Source organism: Podarcis bocagei (genome assembly GCF_964188305.1).
Source record: "Podarcis bocagei genome assembly, chromosome: 9".
Taxonomy (NCBI): domain Eukaryota; kingdom Metazoa; phylum Chordata; class Lepidosauria; order Squamata; family Lacertidae; genus Podarcis; species Podarcis bocagei.
Genome location: NC_138134.1, coordinates 19228714 through 19248083, shown reverse-complemented (window position 1 = coordinate 19248083; position 19370 = coordinate 19228714). Strand labels below are relative to the sequence as shown.

General features: G+C 42.2%; 1 protein-coding gene across 5 annotated transcripts in view; it reads right to left on the bottom strand.

Annotated features, from left to right (window-relative positions):
• Window positions 1-19370, bottom strand: part of CORIN (corin, serine peptidase) — a 118467-nt gene that overhangs the window by 76693 nt on the left and 22404 nt on the right. For all 5 annotated transcript variants that reach the window (XM_081208743.1, XM_081208742.1, XM_081208746.1 and 2 more), the window contains exon 4: window positions 12214-12424. In XM_081208743.1, coding sequence (XP_081064869.1) covers window positions 12214-12424 — 211 coding nt within the window. The remainder of the gene's footprint in view (window positions 1-12213; window positions 12425-19370) is intronic.

The following is a 19370-nucleotide window of genomic DNA, read 5'->3' as shown; positions in this document are numbered from 1 at the left end:
GAGCTACCTGCCAGCATTGTTCTCTGAAATCAGTTTTCTTCCTGATCTATTCTAGACCATGATCCTGCCCCTGACAGTGTCATGTGGATGGAAGCATGAATGCACTAGATGTGTGAAAGATCACCTGAAGACTATTCAGGCAAGCACCATGTGCTGCTCAATCCAGACCCTGGGGATACTGCATTTATGCTAAAATAAAATAATATGCCAAGGATGTATCATAGAGGAGGTCTTGCTTTCACTCATAAACACACTTTGTGCACCTGGAGTGCATGACAGGTATGCACCACTAGTGCAATCTTTAGACCCTAAAGCAATGATGGCCAAACTTGGCCCTCCAGCTGTTTTGGGACTACAATTCCCATCATCCCTGACCACTGGTCCTGTTAGCTAGGGATGATGGGAGTTGTAGTTCCAAAACAGCTAGAGGACCAAGTTTGGCCATCACTACCCTAAAGTGAAAGAGGGATATTTATAGGATGACTCCTGTGGTATCTTGTAACCAGTATTATCCAATGATAATTAAGAGTAAATTACTCTATGGTTTTGGAACACTACCTAAAATGCTTGATCATCCAAGGTCTCCAAAACAGTAGCAGACTAACTATTCTTTATCTGAAATGTTTGCTCTTTCATATCCAACATTGGTATAGTATAACCATAATGCATTATTCTTGTAACACATTTTCACACAGCTCATTCCATCATAAAGATTGTCACAAGAATGTTATCTTGATGGGGAAATAGTCTCAGTTTGACTATCATTATCCTTATGTGTTCTGCATGTGCACTGATGCCCAGTGGGATCTTCTGGCCCTTGCCATCAACTTATTGCATTGAGCAGGTGCTTAAAAGGACTGGATTCAAGATCATGTAGGGTTTCCAATCACATGGAATACCATATGTGCATACAACTGTACACACTGTACATGAAAAAAAACCTTTTACACCTACTGTATGCAGATTGCTTGGGGCTGAACCAGCAAGCATGAACCCCACCTCTACACACATTATTTCCCTCAGAGGATTCTGAGCTCTGAAGGTTGTGAAGGGTTGCTGGGAAGGGGTAAACTACAGTGCCCAGAATTCTTTGAGGGGAAGGAAGTGCTTCAAATGTGCTGTAAAAGTGTGGTGTGTACACAGCCTTAATCAGTCGAAACATATACTATGAGAATGAGGCTCCTAACTGAAGTTGACAACACTACAAGCAGCAAATTCTGGACAGAAATAGATGAAAAATAGAGGGGATATGTTTGATGCGCATTGTAGATAGTATTTCAGTGTGTGAAAGCGTGTGTGAAATGTGGCAATGCTAGGGTTCGTATTTCACAGCTTGAAAGTTTAGGGAAAGCCTGCTGTTAAGTCTGGACAAGAGTTTTTAAAGCTGTACTGTGTTGACATTCCTAAACACCTGAAGTAATTTCTTGTTCAAACTGAACATAGTTAACACTAATTACTGCCATTTGTTCAGAGTTTAATAACTAAAAGAGTGCCACCAGTTATCATTGTCTGCTTCTCAGCCAAATGACCTCATGACGGCTCATTGAGTGTTTTCTGTCCTCATATTTAAGAGGAATCAAGTTAATTGCAAAAAGCCAGGTGTTAGGACATAGAAAATACATTTCTAATATTCAGCAGCTGACTCTAACCAAAAGAATTATCAGGAATAGCTAGCCTATCATAGTTTTTCTGTACAAGAGAAAAGTATTTCAGAATGCCATCAATTCTGGTCTGTTTTCTGTAAGTCTTTCATACTTACAGTACTTTCATAAAGTACAATGTAGTTCAGTGGACTGAATATCAGACTTAGGTCAGGAGCGTTGGGCTATGACTACCAGAGCCGTACCGCATGAGCTTTCTCAAAAAATACCTCAGCCCTAATGATTTCCTGTCTATTAATTATGTGCATGCTGTCACATCCACAAGAGCAGCATGGAAATTATCTGTAAAAAGCCCACTGCATACTCTGAAATAAGGGTGGCAAGTTCTTTCAGTTTTGGTTCTTTCAGTTTCTCGTTTTTCCAATTTTAAATTTGGTTCTCCACATTTCTGCAGAAATTTGCAAAATTTCTTTTGAAAAATTCTCATGAAAATTCTTAACCATTTTGGTACACATTTCTCCTAATGGAATTTTATTATTTGTAACCCACCCACCATCTGCCCCAAAAACTCTGGGTGGCTAATATATGCATTTTTGTAAACATTGGTCGGTTGGAGAAGTGCATTTCAAAGAATGACCATGTTTCAGTTTTCATATGTTTCAGAAAGTACAAAAATTGATAAATTTGACTTTAAATGCAAAAGGAATTGAATTTCTCCCTCATCCCTACTCAGGGAAGAGGAGAGGGAGTTATTATATTACCCGTTCTCTTTTCCACCACCTCACCCCAAAGTTCACTGCAGAGGAAGGAATACAGCTTACCTTTGATCAACTAGCCTCCCCTCAAATATCCACCAACAGAAAGTTCACTTCCCTTCTTCAGGGACAGTGGCGGTTGCGACATTGTGTAGCCTCAGTGTGCTGAGGTGGGGGGAGAGGGCATTCCGTCATCCACATAGCCTTGGCTGACTGTGGGCCTTTCAGGACAGCCTATTAAATGTTGTTTGAATTGGCCGATCATGGCATTTGGCGGGAGGAGCCAAGACCCTTTAAATGCCAGCCACGATAGATATGGTCCTCCAAGACAAATCAGTTAGGGACAGGAGCCACTTTAGGGAACGGTCCCTGCCTTTCTGAAGGTCCACTACTCATTCATAAGGATGACACCTACTTATCCAGATACCAGTTCACTGCAGTTCTCAGAAAAGCTATTATGGAATGCGGCCTCAAGGCTAGAAAATTTGCTTCGCATTCCTTCTGCATAGGCATAGCCACCACAGCCCTCCAGTCGGGCCTTCCACCAGCCCACATAAAATCACTGGGTTTCTGGCAATCATCCACATGAAAGTGCTATGTGCCCACTGGAATGGTTGAGATTACTGCTTCATGTTGATGTTTTTCTTCCAGGCACAGGCCACAAGCAAGTTTGGATCTGTGGCACAGAACAGTGCAGCTTGTTCACAAAGAAGCCCCCCCCCCCGCCCCTGCCGTTTCATTTCCATGAAACATGTACTTAAATCCTTTCTAGCTGAGCCTGCTTTTTTATAACATTTGCTCCCTAGTCCCTAATCAGTTGCAATACAAAATGGAAGATTTACTGGCCTGCATTATCTCATAAAAACATTTACACCAATCAGCAGTGATAACCTTGTAATCAAGGGGTTTATTTAAAGGCAGAATTGCCAGGTGCACTCTGCAGGAAATATGCATATCAGACTAGCTCATCCTGACCTCTCAAATATAGTTAATGTAGTTTGAAACACACCTGGCTGACTGAAGCTGGCCTCCCCCCGACCCCACAAAAAACACTTTTCACCTGCTGTGTCAAATGAAATGCATTGGTTTCTTAACTCCATTTAGTCAGAGCTATTCTTTCTACAGACACTTCCAATGACTAGAATTATCAGTAAAATTAAATTTATTACTATTATTATTATTATTAATAGAGAGCTTGCCCAGGCCCACTCATTTATTTCTGGAGACACACACCTAGATGCTCTTTTCCTCTTCTGTTTGACTATTCATGTTCCTCACCAACCCTGTAATAAGTGCTGGAACTCATGTTTCCTCTGTAACAATGGAGGAAAGGTGTTTTATGTGTCCTGACCAAACCTTTCTGCTTGTGATTTGGACAATAAAACTCCTGGAACATGTGCTTAATATCATGCTATAAAAACACTAAATGTTTCAGATATCTAATGCCAAAAGAAATACTTAATTATAACAGAGAACACATTTTTACATTTAAAAAAATCAAGATTAAATAATTGAACCAGATGTCAAAATTAGACTGTTTTTACACTTGACAATACATATGTTAATACTTGCCAATCATAATTAGTGTTCCACAAATTCCCTCATATCTTAAGAACAATAGTTTTCTTTTCACTCATCTCCTTGTCAGCTGCCCTTATCACTTAGCCCTCTGCTTTCTTACCACTCTTCATTTGACACATGACGAAATTCCCAGCTATTAAATTCTAGTAGCTATTAATAGCTATACCTTTGGTGTGATTTCCTTCTGTCCCTTCAGCACTCATAGGTTTAGTACTTCACAGTACTAAGTGATATCAAGAGCTTTCTTTACTGTAAAAGTAATTCATTTATTGAGCATGCAATCCTATACATCATTGATGTTCTTCAACTACAACTCCTTTCATTTCTGCCAATGGGCCAGGATGGTTCAAGTTGGGATGGGAGTTAGAATCCAATAGCTTTAGGAGAGTCACAAGTTCTGTATCCCTGCCATGTATACTTATCTGGGATTAAGCTCCACTGAACTGGAGGTTACTTCCAAGTGGGCATATCCTGATTGGTTACTCCTTCAGGGTTGAGCTTGGGTTCTGGTATCTCTCCAAATGAGGAGTCCCACCAGGCTGCCAGTAGGGTGTCTAGACCACCAGATACAACTCTCCCGCTTGGACTACTGCAATGCGCTCTACGTGGGGCTACCTTTGAAGGTGACCCGGAAACTACAACTAATCCAGAATGCAGCAGCCAGACTGGTGACTGGGAACGGCCGCCGAGACCATATAACACCGGTCTTGAAAGACCTACATTGGCTCCCAGTACGTTTCCGAGCACAATTCAAAGTGTTGGTGCTGACCTTTAAAGCCCTAAACGGCCTCGGTCCAGTATACCTGAAGGAGCGTCTCCACCTCCATCGTTCTACCCGGACACTGAGGTCCAGCACCGAGGGCCTTCTGGCGGTTCCCTCACTACGAGAAGCCAAGTTACAGGGAACCAGGCAGAGGGCCTTCTCAGTAGTGGCGCCCTCCCTGTGGAACGCCCTCCCACCAGATGTCAAAGAGAACAACAACTACCAGACTTTTAGAAGACATCTGAAGGCAGCCCTGTTTAGGGAAGCTTTTAATGTTTGATGTATCATTGTATTTTAATATTCTTTTGGAAGCCGCCCAGAGTGGCTGGGGAAACCCAGCCAGATGGGCGGGGTATAAATAATAAATTATTATTATTATTATTATTATTATTATTATTATTATTATTATTATTATTATTATTATCCCTCTAGACTTCTTTACTGGGGTACCCTGCATTTTGACCCTGACCTAGGAGTGGATGAGGCTCCACTCCCCACCCCAACACTTAGACTATGGATCCAACCCAATGTCTTTTTCCACCAAAGTTATGACAATTGCTATGAAAAATGCAAAACGCCCAGATAGGCTCAATAGGTCCACAGGCAAATTCCTTCCGGGCCCTGAAGACAATGATCAATTAGCTCCACAGCAATGATTTGGGTAGGTAGCCGTGTTGGTCGAAATATATATATAAAAAAATTATATGTGCCATACATGTGCGCTGCTCACCTACCTCCAGGCAGACCAGACATATGGGGTGAGTATGCTGCCCACTCCCAGTGCGTCCAGCCTTTAAAGGGTCTTGTCTCCTCCCTTCAAAGGCCATGATCGGCCAATTCAAATAAAACTGAGCAGGCAATTCCAAGTGCCCCTGCAGCCAGCTGAAGCCAATGATGACATCAGCCAGCCATGTCGGTGATGGAATGCCCTCTCCCTGTGGCTCACCATGCTGTGCCGCTGTCCCCAAAGGAGGTAAGCAGTCTTTACTGAATACAATTACTAAATACAACAATTAAGTAATTGTCTAGTATAAAAAAACTGAAACCAAATATAATCAGACTCCAAATGTTTGGCAACTAGGTGAACATTTAGGTATTTTATGTCAAAAAATTGCAAGAGTATTTTAAGAAAAATATGGCATAAAATACCTTACTATCTCTTCATTTTGTTACAACGTAAGGTATATTAGGGATTGTGTAGATGAACAGTGACAGGAAGCCCCAAACATGCCTTTAAACAACTAAATGAATTAACCTCATAAAATGATGGGACATTGCTTTGGGCAAGTGGGGGAGGGTGACTTTGCTGGTATCTGCCACTTCTTTTTCATGTCTTGATGAGCACTCCCATACTGGAGTGGTGCAACAAAGAAGTGTTCAACTGCTAATGCACTAAAACAAAATACACACACATAAATATAAATCACAAAAAGGCTTGGACATGGGAAATGATTTAAAGAAAAACAAAGCAATCATATTCCATGTAGGCAGACTATATATTTTTCCACAGCTGCCACATGGAGAGGGCATCATCACTTGGGTACAAAAAGGTAAAGGGACCCCTGACCATTAGGTCCAGTGATCAATCATGATTAGTGGGTCTCAGTACCACAGGAGCTAATGGTGGCATGGAGGGCTGTCAAATGTGGTTTTATATGATACACCTATGTACCGGTATTTGCCATCTTTAAGCAATCACCGACATTGCACAGATGAGCACTGCATATGATTTAGTGTGTAATCACATGGAAACATTATGTGTGAATCAATGCTAATCACTCTGTGAAGGAAGAGATTTCTTCACTCTGAACTGATTTCCACTCAGATATACCAGCACACCTGCAGCAACCAAAATTCACAACGTGGAAAACGATAATCATTAACATTTATTTATTTTAGCTTATTTAAATATAATTTTAATAGCCTTGAAATAAGAAAAGCAGCCAGCACCCTGATTTGGAAACCTGAAGGGGACTGCAGCCTAAATAGGGAATAAGGTTGACTGGAATTTGATGAATTAGGTTTGCTAGTGTGGTGCGGTGGATACATTGCTAGACTTCCTTAGAAAAACTTTCTGTCTATAGGTATGCATGAAGCTCATAAAAATAAGGGTTCATCCACACATCCATGTTCATCATTTGTTGACTCTAACATCAAGGTGGCCCAAAGAGTAACCAGAATCAATACCATTATTTGACTGTCTCTTTTTTCATTGCAGATCAAAGCCCCTTCAAAATCATGTATCCATCATCCTTTATTATGCAGCTCATCTCACTCTCTTGTCTGTAAAAACGATCGTGATTTTCTCCTCCTTTTCTCTTTGCACTGGATTCTTGCCTTCATCACATTCACTTAAATTTCTTTGTACTTCTAAATGCTTGAACCTCCTTGCTCCTTTTAATATTTCTTGTTTAATCTTTATACTTCTCCTAGAGCTGTATGTTCCTCTGGTACTAATCTCTTACTTAGATCAAAGATTACATCTGTTTTTCTCATGCCTCTGCCTATTTGCTTTGGCAGTAGTTTATCTCTGGAACTCATTGGCTCCAGAGTATCATTTGATTCAACCCTTCTGCTCTTTAACAAGTGCTTCAAATAATATCCATTTTCATGTAACTTTTCCAATTATAAAAATTTAGCAATCTATTTTCTCTTGCTGTCTCACCTTACCCACTCCTTCTTTCCTTTTCCACCTGCACCTATTTAGATTGCAAACCTGCATATGTGGCTCAAGGGGAGGCGAAAGGGGATATGTGCCCCAGACGGCAGGTGAGAGGGGAAACAAACAGCACCCTGCCCTAATGACATTTACCAGAACCACACAAAAAAAGTATTTCTCCCCTTTGTGTCCCAAGACACAAAGAAAAGAAGGCCTTCCTTCTCTCAGTGGTGGTGGTGGCAGGGAAACATGAATAGTCTTTCCCTTCTTCATCATCCCTTTGTCACTACCACCACCAAGAAAAGGAAGCCTGCACAGGACAGAAGGGGAGAAAGAGTTTTCCCACTTAATGCTGTCCATCCTCGCAGGGCCAGCCTGGCTCAATAACCCATGAACCACAGGGCTGGCTTGGTGCACTCAAGTCCTGGTGGCATCCAATGGAACCAAAAGCCTAGGAAAGCTGGAACAACTTGAGCCTCCTTGCCTCTCTAGCAACCTCCTAGCACCAAGAGAGGAAGAGGTGGAGCCACCATCACCATGGCACAGCATGGAGCGGTAGCAGACAAAAGGGAGGTGCCCAGCAGCAAACTAAAGTGGGGGAGATCTGTGTCAGAAGCAGCCCAAGGATGCTGCAGAGGTGAGCCAAAGGAGGGAAAGGAGAGAGGAGTTTCAGAGAACCATCTATGTGGTGGGGGGGGGGAATTGGCTGGTGTTGGCACACTCTACACATGGGCAAGGGCCATGCTGCACTTCCCCGCCTCCCCAAGATGACTCCCTGGCACTGGGAAGGAAAGGAAATTGGGGAGAGTAAGGTGTGGAGGCTAAGCCTCAGGACATGTGGGTGACCTCCTGGCTCCCATTCATCCTCCTGTGTTTCTCTCCCTTCGCTCCAGCAACTGTCCAGACTTCTGCCCCCTGTGGCAAAATGTATAGATCCAGGACTGTAAGCTTGCTAGTTCTGCTTAAGACTTGAGAAATAATAATCTTCAATATTATAATGTGTTGGAGTTGGAACTTAACTGGTTAAGTTGTTCCCATGATGCCTCACCATTCTGACGTCAATTTTAGAAGCTTGGGAGGAGCTTCTGGGCAAAGTTTGTCAGTCCCACTATGTGAGCTGTGGGGAACAGACGCAGGGCAGTGATGGCTGCAACTAGCCCTGGAAATACCTGAGAAATGTTGGAAATAAAAGCTGTATAGAGACAAACGGGACTCTGTGTGTTTGTCAAGAAGCTGAATCCAGCAGGTGACAGTTTTACAACGCTGTGCGAAGCTCTGCTGAACCGTGACGGAAGAGCTGGAGTGGAAGCGTGCCGGGCAGCAATAAACCGCTAATCGAGGTTTGTAAATCAATTAGCGGGGGTCACGGCTGATAAAACAGCACAGGTTATGGGTCATCACCGCTTGTAAAACTGTTGGAAGCTTTGATCTGCGGTGTCGAGCAGGGGGCCGGCAGGAGGCGGAAGGACTTTGTGCCTGGTGTTAAGAGGCAAAGGAGCAGCTGCGGAGTTCGAAAGCAGCTGGCTGCAAGACGCAGAGAAGTGCCAAGAGCTGAGAGCAGCAAGGGTGTCGTTTCTCCACGGAGCTGAGGAGCCGGAGGAGCTGGTGCGTTTGTAAGTACAGCTTGGGGCCCCGTGGGAGAACGGAAGAGGATGGCAGGCTGCCAGGTCTTGGAGGACTGTGGGAGGCTCACTTTAAGAAGTTGGGCAACCTGGCTGCTGATCTAAAGTCTACCGTTCTGGGTGCCAGGAAGCCAGAGGCCGTTCAGCGCTCCAGGGTGTTTGTGAGGCTGGAGGCGGAAAGCAAGGGCCGGGAGATGGCTGCTTCAGAACAGAAAGACAAGATGGCGCTGATCACCTACGTGGAAGCCAGTGCACAGCTGGGAAAGGCTGTGGGACCCCAGAGGGGGGCAAAGGGACTATTGGCACTTGGGAATGTCCTGCTGTGTTTGCTGTGAAGCTTCAGCAGGAGGCCAGAGCCCTGGAGAAGGAATACAAAAGCCTAAAGATGGCTGGAGCCCCTGTCCCTGATGCTTTAGCCACAAGGAGTGCTGCTGAGCAGGTCGGGGGGGCGGAAGGTTTCCAAAGGCACGTTCAAAGTTTTCCACTGTACGTGCTGGAATGAAGCGGCAGTTCAGGGGGGGCGGATCTGGCAAGAGGTGCTTTTCCTTCCGGAAGAAGGAGGGCCAGGCCAGCTGGGAGAAGTCCCAGGCAGTGTTTTTCCACTGGAGTTCAACGTCTGCGTGGCAGTTGCCCCCACCGGAGCAGAGAGACAAGACAGGATGTTGCCAAGGTCAAACTGTTGAATTCTCATGGGAACCAGTCGGGTTTCCATGGCAACTGGTTTGGAAAAAACAACCAGGCGTGAGACTGAGACTGGTGAACGTGCCAGGTGCCAGCAAGAGACTCGTGGGACAAGGCCAGAGCAGAGTGTTGTTATTGGCTCTGCTGCTACTTGCAATTTGATTCCAGAGACATCTGCTGGGAAGCTGCGGAAATGCAGGGCTGTTTTGACAGGGATGACTGTTAGGTTCACAGACGGAACACAAAAATCAGTCTGTGGTGTGATGGCTAACGTGTTTTTCTCTACTTCACAGGAGGAGCAAAAGTTCTACGTTGTGCCGGGACTGAAGTGTTGTCTTTTATATGTATCAGCTCTAAAGAAGCAGGGATACAATGCTCGTTTTGAAAATGACACCTGTTCCATTTTCAGAGGAGGGAGACAACGGGTCAACATGCAGAGGGAGAACAATGTCTTTGTTCTGGGGATACCTCTGGAGGGTTGTGGGAATGCTGGTAAAGCACAGGTGCAGTGTGCTAAGGTTCCCAGTCATGTGCAAAAGTTGCACAGGTGCACAAAAGGGTGTAAAATCACACAATGTGGGAGGTCCCAAGGGTGCAGGGCATGCAAAGGTGCAAAGGTGCTTGGTTTTCCCGGGTTTGGGAGGGTAACCAAAGAGCCCTTTGAGCTGGTTCTCACAGATCTGTCAGGACCCAAGAGGTCTGAGAGTCTGGGTGGGGCCAGGTATGTGCTGTCGCTGACAGGTAACCACAGCCAGGTTGGCTGGAGTTTCTCTCTCAAATCACAGGGGGAGGTGGCGCAACTGATCCAGGATTGGGTTGCGGAGGTGGAACTAAGGTTCTCCACCAGGGTGCAAGGGTTCAAGAGCGACCGAGGGTCACAGTTTACTGGGTCTGCTCTGGAGAAGTTTTTCAAGGAAAAGGGAATACGTCACCAGGTGACGGGTGCAAGGTCTCCTCAAGGGGAGGAGAGGGAGGCAGAGACTGATCCCGGTGACGGGGACAAGGTCCAAAATCAGGGTTCAGATCCCGGTGATGGGGACCATGTCCAGGGTCAGGGGTCAGGGCAGGTTTGGGCATCTCCAAGGGTTGTGAAGGGAATGTCCAGGTGTGAGGCTTCATCTCCGGTAATGGAGAAAGCTCACGGAAGGATTGTCAAGTCAGAGGGGGAAACGTCTGACGGAGAAGACACAACTGCTGGCCCTAATGGGTCAGTAGGGTATCAGGTCACGGGTGCGTGGAAAAGTGTCGCACAGTGTGATTCTGGGAGTGTTGAAGGGGTTCAACAGGTGCCTGGGAAAGATGCTGGGAAGGAGCACAAGGCAAAGGGGAAGGTGTTGAACTCAAAAAGGTGTGGTCAGAATGTGATGCAAGGGGGGGTGTTGGAGTTGGAACTTAACTGGTTAAGTTGTTCCCATGATGCCTCACCATTCTGACGTCAATTTTAGAAGCTTGGGAGGAGCTTCTGGGCAAAGTTTGTCAGTCCCACTATGTGAGCTGTGGGGAACAGACGCAGGGCAGTGATGGCTGCAACTAGCCCTGGAAATACCTGAGAAATGTTGGAAATAAAAGCTGTATAGAGACAAACGGGACTCTGTGTGTTTGTCAAGAAGCTGAATCCAGCAGGTGACAGTTTTACAACGCTGTGCGAAGCTCTGCTGAACCGTGACGGAAGAGCTGGAGTGGAAGCGTGCCGGGCAGCAATAAACCGCTAATCGAGGTTTGTAAATCAATTAGCGGGGGTCACGGCTGATAAAACAGCACATAATGTATCTTAGGGTGTCAACACAAAACACAGTATTTTTCAAGTGTTGTCCTTATTAAACAGAAAAGCACAATTATGTGAACATAACAAGAGTAGGGTTCCCCGTGCCTGGCCTCAAACAAGTCTGTGTCTTTATTGGCTACACAGATGGAAAACTTAACCTTCTTTTGCTGGAATACCTGTAAGGTATTCAGGGTGAAATAATGTGTGGAGGGGATGGCAGTAGCTGGCCCCACTGAAACCTCGCCACAGAGCCTAAAAACCACATGCATGATCTAGGACTATAGAAACCACCAAATATTCAGCTGCAGGGCTACTGATGGGAGAAATGGAATGTATATCTTGCATAAAGCTACTCAAAGTACAACACATCAGGCAAAAACTACCTCAGATAGGTAAGAATTCATTTACATTTAAGGTGAGCTGTATTTTCTAGGGAAGAGGAAAAATGCTTTCACAGGACATTTGAAAATGCTGCATATTGAATTATGCCACTAAATTAAATGTGGATTAAGATGCATCCAACTGGCACATAATCTATAACAAAACCATTCACAAGAGTTAATGTGTTCAAACTGTTATAAGAATACTATTTAGTTGTCCCTGAGTAATACATTGCAGCTTGTTCCTTTGAGCTCTTTTAGCTTGGCAAAAATCTGTTGGAGACTGTCATCCACAACTAAATTATTTCAATAAAACAGGCCATATGGTTTAACTCTAGGCTGCACTGCCATGATTCAATATTTGGTTGTAGTTAGTTCTAATCACCCCATTTTAGTTCCCAAATACCTGTCATCACCATCACTGATGCACTCAGGAAGAGCAAGGCTACAGCCGAACAGCATGATGTGTTGATAGCAGCTGAGGCGGTTGAGATAACCAAAGAACTTGAGAAACTTTTCCATTTCAATGCTTTTGACAATGGAAAGGACTGGTGTTAAAGTGGTGTGGTTATATGGCAGCATTTGGCACTGGCTGTAGGTGATACTTATGCAGGAACCTGTGAATCAAGAACATATGCGGGGGATGAACAACATTATTATACTACAAAGCAAAAATTGGCTGAATAGTTGAAATAAATATGTGACATTTAGCTGCCTCTTCTGTTAGTACACTACTTTCTTGTTGTTTTTTTCACTTCAAGCCTCATTTACATTTCCTTCTTTCTGATATACTGTTGCCCACTCTACACCCTGCCAACACCCATTTTGCCCCTGGGCACATGGAGCAACATCCCTCCTCTATTGTCTTCCCTTCAACAGCTGGCATTCAGGATTTTACTACATCCGAACTTATAATGCCTAATAACCATTGATAAAGACTCTATGAATCTCTCCAAAATTCTTTTCATATGGCAGTGAATTCCATAAATTAAATATAATATGCATTGTGTGAAGTCATTTCATTTGTCTGTCCTGGCACATTAATTTCATTGGGAGAACTTGACTTCTAGTATTATAATTGAAAGAAAACATATATTCAGTTTTTCCACACTATGAAGAGTTTTATTACCTACTTTTTTCCCTTTGCCACCTTTTTTCTAAACTAAAAAGTTCCTAATGTTTTCTGCTTTTGTCAAAGGGAAAATGCTCAAATCACTACTACATTATTTGAATGCTGTTCTCTACACCTTCTCTAGCACTATGCTTTCCCAGTTCACTAAATTCAGCCACACCATGGATTTACATAAAGGTATTATTATATATCAGCAGTTTTCTTTTCAATTCCTCTTTTTGTAATTCCAAATATGGGATTTTCCTTGTTTTCCAGCCTTCCAACCCTACTTACAACACAAGTAAGTGCTACTGAGTTCAATGGGTGTATTGGATTGCAGCCTACCTAAGCAGACTCAAAATTAACATTGGTTGGTCCTTTCTTCCTTCATTTTAGTTTATTCAGAGTATTTATTATTCTTTATAAAAATACAGAAATGTACAATATGCTACAGTAGTATAGAACTATAATTAATACTGTGCAATTCCCACAAAATATTATTCATAAATACAGTTTTAATATCCAGTAATTAATTACATCATTAACCATTTAAAGAGGAAAAAAGAACCTAGTAATAATCCTTCCCCAGCTCAATTATTTCATCTATACTTTGTACTCTTAAATTTTCCCCAACAAATAGTATGAATTCACTGAGTCTTGAACTTTACTGTTCCAAACACCTCAATTTTTCTATAATAAAACATTTTCTCATTGTCTACCCTCTCTCATTTTAACCAGATTTGTTAATTTTACCATATGCACCACATCCCAGGCTTTAGTTAAGCAAAGAGGTGGTACTTTTCTAGTTCTGAAATATTATGTTGATAGCAGCCATTTACAAATAAGTTGTCATATCTATATCTACTGGTATTCCATGCCCCTCACCGGGATATCCAGATAATATTATCATTAGATCTCTTGGGAAGTTGTAGCCCATTATATTTTTTATTTCTGATAATTCTAAATTCTAAATCTTTGTACATGACCACATAATATGGAATATCACCCCCCCCCCCCGGTATTTTACATTTCCAATAATGATCTGTAGTTTCTGGGTATATTTTAATTAACCTAGCTGGTGTCATTTGCCAATGAAGTCCTTCCTTCATAATTCAGAAATTGATCTTATCTGTCAGAACTTGTCTGATTCACACTGTAATCTGATGCCTGGGAGAAAGTCCCACTGCACTTGATGAGCAGATATACAGAGGAGTGCACTGTTCATAGAATCTTAGGAGTTGGAAGACATCAAGCGTCATCTACTCCAACCCCCTGCAATGCAGGAATCTCGCTAAAGCATTCATGACAACCTCTGCTTAAAAACTTCCGAGGAAAGGAGTGTTCACAACTCTTGTGAGAGCTGGTGTTAAATATCTTGTTTACTTTGAGTACCTATCGACAGCATTTGTTTTCAGACTATGAAATTCTGCTTTCTTTTAGCATCTTCAATTCTTGTATTTGTACATATTTCTGACCTCTGTCTTACATGTGCCTCTGTAGGTCATGTCAAAAATTCATTGATAGCACAGTTCTATAAATGTCTACTCAGAAGTAAGGCCTGTTGGAATAAATGGGATTTACTCCCAGGTAAATAGTATAGCAGTACTGTCTTATTTTAATTAGAAGCATCTAACATTTCAGGGTTTAAACATATGTCATATGTTGTCATATGTTGCAGATCCTTGTCATATGTTGCAGATTGCTTTCAGGAGTTTTTCTTACGCAGCATGTATAAATTCTATTTATTTTTAAAGTGACAACTTAACTAAATTTTCCTTTCAGTGTTCCTTTCTTTTATCTTCCCTCTAATTTATGTCCAAGTTTCCACAACATATTACAGTCTCTTAATTAAATAAACAACTTATAATAACATCACTTAGCTTTTGCAGTTCCTTGCATTTTACAATGCAAGGGTTCCCCAATGCTATTCCTAACACATGGATACAATATTTATTGCAACATGTTTTGCCTCTATTAATATATTTAAACAACCAATTTCATACTATATGTTGCACATTTTTGAAATTAAATCCTTAGAGACCACCTCTTCCACTATAAGGCCCCACACTTTGGCAATTAAGATATTCTAGCAATGTGCTGTTCAAAATCTCTTGAGAGGTTAGAACAGCAGCTGGGAAGAACAGGGTTTTCCAATTCATAACCTGAGGCTCTACAACCACTACACATAGGAGATAAAGAATACTGTCTAAAGGACATTTGCCAGTCATGTCTAATTAACATCCAGAAATGTCATACTTGGTGCAAGCATACATTGGTCCAGCTCATTCTTGAAATACTGCATAAACATAAAACTGTGCACAGGATTATCTCCATTAGTTTTGATTCCATCCAATGAGCTTGTAACCCCATTCTGCAGGCTACTGGGAGATACTTCTGTCTGAATAAGCTCTGGGGCTAACCCAATTTATTTTATATAATGTTCAATAATGGAGTGGCTAAATCTTTGGAATAAATTACCGTATTTTTTGCACCATAACACTCACTTTTTTCCTCCTAGAAAGTAAGGGGAAATGTCTGTGCGTCTTATGGAGCGAATGCCTGCGGGTGGCGGGGGGGGGGGAATATCTGCTGCAGTCGTGAGCAGAGGATCCATGGTTCCCCTTCCTTCTCTCCTCTGTGGTTACGAAGCATGGATCCACATGGATCCTCAGGATTTTTGCATTGGGCTACTCCAAACTCACTGTCAAACTCACTGTCAGATCACATGTCTGTGGCCACAGCATGAACCACAAAAATCATATATCCACTATTTCATTTAGAATATTTTTTTTCTTGTTTTCTTCCTCTAAAAACTATGTGCGTGTTATGGTCTGGTGCGTGTTATAGAGCGAAAAATACGGTACTTAAGTTTTATGTGGCATTACACACACAAACACAATTTCCTTTTCTTAAACTGAGCCATGTTGTACTGACCCTCATTGGAAACAATTGGGAATCCTCTGGTCTAGGATCTTCCAAAAATATTATTGGCCAGAAGCTAAGATGAACTGTACACATGCCTCATAGGGACAGAAGTATTACTTTCCAATAGTCATTCCTTCTTCACTTCAGAATTGTGAAAACAGCAATTCTGAAAGGGGAATGTCATCTATTCCCCTTTCAGTTTAGTCCTCACCAAACTATAGTTCTCAGGATTAGGTAAAGGAAAAGGTACCCCTGCCCGTACGGGCCAGTCGTGACCGACTCTGGGGTTGCGTGCTCATCTCGCCTAAGAGGCCGGGAGCCAGCGCTGTCCGAAGACACTTCCGGGTCACGTGGCCAGCGTGACGAAGCTGCTCTGGCGAGCCAGCACCAGCGCAGCACACAGAAACGCCGTTTACCTTCCCGCTATAAAGCGGTACCTATTTATCTACTTGCACTTAGGGGTGCTTTCGAACTGCTAGGTGGGCAGGAGCTGGGACCGAACGATGGGAGCTCACCCCGCCGCGGGGATTCGAACCGCCGACCATGCGATCGGCAAGTCCTAGGCACTGAGGTTTTACCCACAGCGCTACCCGCGTCCCAGATTATTATTAATCCGCGTTCTCAGGATTATTGGGTAGCAAATAGCTAAACTGGTACAAAACCAGAATATATTTGTAGTATAGATGCAGCCAAAGAACTTCTCCAGACAATCTGTTTAGGGACTAGTCATCCTGATTTGCTTGCACACAGTGCTATATTTCTAGATTATAGGATATTGCATCATCAAATGGAGCTTTGGATGGGTTGTACCAAGTGCTATATTTTCTAGAAAAAGAGGTGCTGGAACTCACCATGAATGCTTCCCTTGATCTCTTATCATACCAATGGCACCTACCTGAGAGGTGCCAGAACCAGGTTTTGACAAGTTCTGGCTGGAAAAAAGCCCTGCTTGCATAAAGCTTACTAAAGACTATATCTGCTCTTTATTGAGCATTTGTTCTGATTGATTTGTGGGGTAGTTACATGACAATTAACATTCATCCTGATTTGCTTGTGGGGTGTTTGTGTCTTCCAATTTATTCATCTCACACTTCTCAATACACTTTCCCATCACTTTCCAATCTTCTTTAACTGTGCAATCCTAACGTTTCAGTATGCACTTGAATCTGTCCTGCAGAAATACTAAGTTTAGAAGCCCCCTAAAAGTCTCTACAACCAACAATCCAGGTGTCTTCTGATTTGCAGTATCAATCAAACTATCAAATAATGTGTCACGTGACTAACATGCTGATAATGCAAAAATCAAGCTAACACCACAACTTTTCACCAAACCACCACCTCCCTGATGTTATTTGAAAATACTTTTTTCACATATAAAGTAAATTTTAAACCAACTTTTATATCACTAGTGTCAGCCTATCTTCCCCTTTGGTGTAAAATTATGGTAACAAAGAATGCCAGAACAGCACTTGGTACAACCCATCCAAAGCTCCATTTGATTATGCGATATCCTATAATCACTTGAGATTATATTCATTTTAATTTATTTATAGCGTTTCTATGCTGCTTATGTATTCTATGGAAACACAATGATGATCTTTTCCCATGAGCAGATTTTTTTAACATATAAACTGTGTGTCTGGTTAAAAAGGTGTGTGTTTACAAAAATACCAAAATATTTTTGAATGTGTATGCATTTCAGTTCCTCTGTTGGAATCGGAAACTATTTTCTTTCATATCATTTGCTTCTTTCTGGAAACACTTTTTCAGAACAAAGCATCACAGGCTGCTAGATCAGTTATGACAGCCAATAAGCTATACTATAAAATGAACACAAATGCACACTCATATCATAGCCTCTAGTCCAGACATGGAGCAAAACCAATGCTGCCATTCCAACTGTAGAAGGACTTGTGATCCAATGGAAGTGTCCACTAACCTAAGAGAAGGGGGAGCAATTTCCCCACTGCACTTCTGTGCCCTCTGAAAATCTTTTTTCCAGCAATGTGGAAAGTGGCACAAAGGCTGCAAGAGAGGAAATTAGCAAAAACTGCCTCCCCTTCAGCTGGATTAGAAAACATTCTGCAAGAACAGCAGCACTGAATTTGCAAATATTTTCTTTCATGAGATGTAAAACTTACAATTGGTCTTTTAAAAATCAATTGGTTTTTTATATTTAAAAAACCAGTCATACACAACTCTCAGCAAATAAGAGTTTATACTCTATAGGCCATAATCTTTGTCAGCAATTTTATAAGGCTGAATTAACTAAATTCCACTTAATTTATGTACTTAGTAAGCCACCAAAAAAATAAAAATAAAACATTAAGGAAAGTGAAAGATTATAAGTAAACAGGTTGAACTACAGATGCAATACTATTGGCTCAAGACTTAAAGGAGCTCTTGTTCTTTACATGAAATTGCTTTTAATGGTACTTCTGTTGCACTTCAAGGGCTTTTTCATGCTGTCAAATTATTCCGAGCAATCATATATGTGGGTATAAAACTGTGTGGAAAAAATATCAGGATGTAGGAAATCAGTAGCCATCTCTGTCTTCACAGTTGCTGGAAAGCAACTGTCTGCAATCTCGGAAATGGCTACTGGCTCTACACAACCTTGTGCCTGCAATACACAATCTCAAGAAGGAATCTGACATTGTGAACCACCTCTAACCTCACTGAGTGTTTGGTAGCAGAGATGCACAATATGATGAGTTCAGGACATTGGGTAGAAATTTTTCTACATGCTTTAAAATAGTGAGTAAAGGAAGAACTTAATATGTGGATACTCTTTTTTATTATTTCTTAGTCGCTTGACACAGAAGAGAAAGAATGACATGCTGGTTTGGTTTGCACAGTCTAGGTCAACAGCCCCATGCTCTGTGTGTGCCTATGGCTACTCTTCTTTCTTTGTCTTGGATAATTTATCCATCACAGTGTTCTGTTGCTCCAGAAGTGGTTTAGTCATGCTGGCCACATGACCCAGAAATCTGTCTGTAGACAAACACCGGCTCCCTTGGCCTAAAAGTGGAGATAAGCACCAGACCCCATAGTCTAATTTGACTGGAGTTAACCATCCACGGGTCCTTTACCTTTTACCTTACCTATGGCTACTCTTCTTCCTTTGCCTTAGTTAAATTATCTCGGAAGGTAATAGAGTATTACAGGTAGACTGCTGTAGTAAATGTTTGTGCTTGCTTTAATCTATAAACACACAAAGCACATGTTCCACAAATATTTCTATAACAGAGCTGTTCCCTAAGTTTATTATAGAAAAATGTTAACTTCACTCTAAAATTAGGTTTAGTCGGCCTCTGCCAGGGGCCAAGTTGTTTTTAAAAAAACATTGTGTTTTTCAATTATACAGGAACAAGGTATAACTTAAGATGAAGGCACCAAAAGAGAACAACCCCGTTGCAAAAATGAGGTATTGGACTGTTAGAGTTGCAGGGCCTGCCCTGTGGAACTCCTTGCCCCCCCCCCCAAAAAAAAAATTGGCAGGAATCCTTCCTGCTTTTTTCAGATGT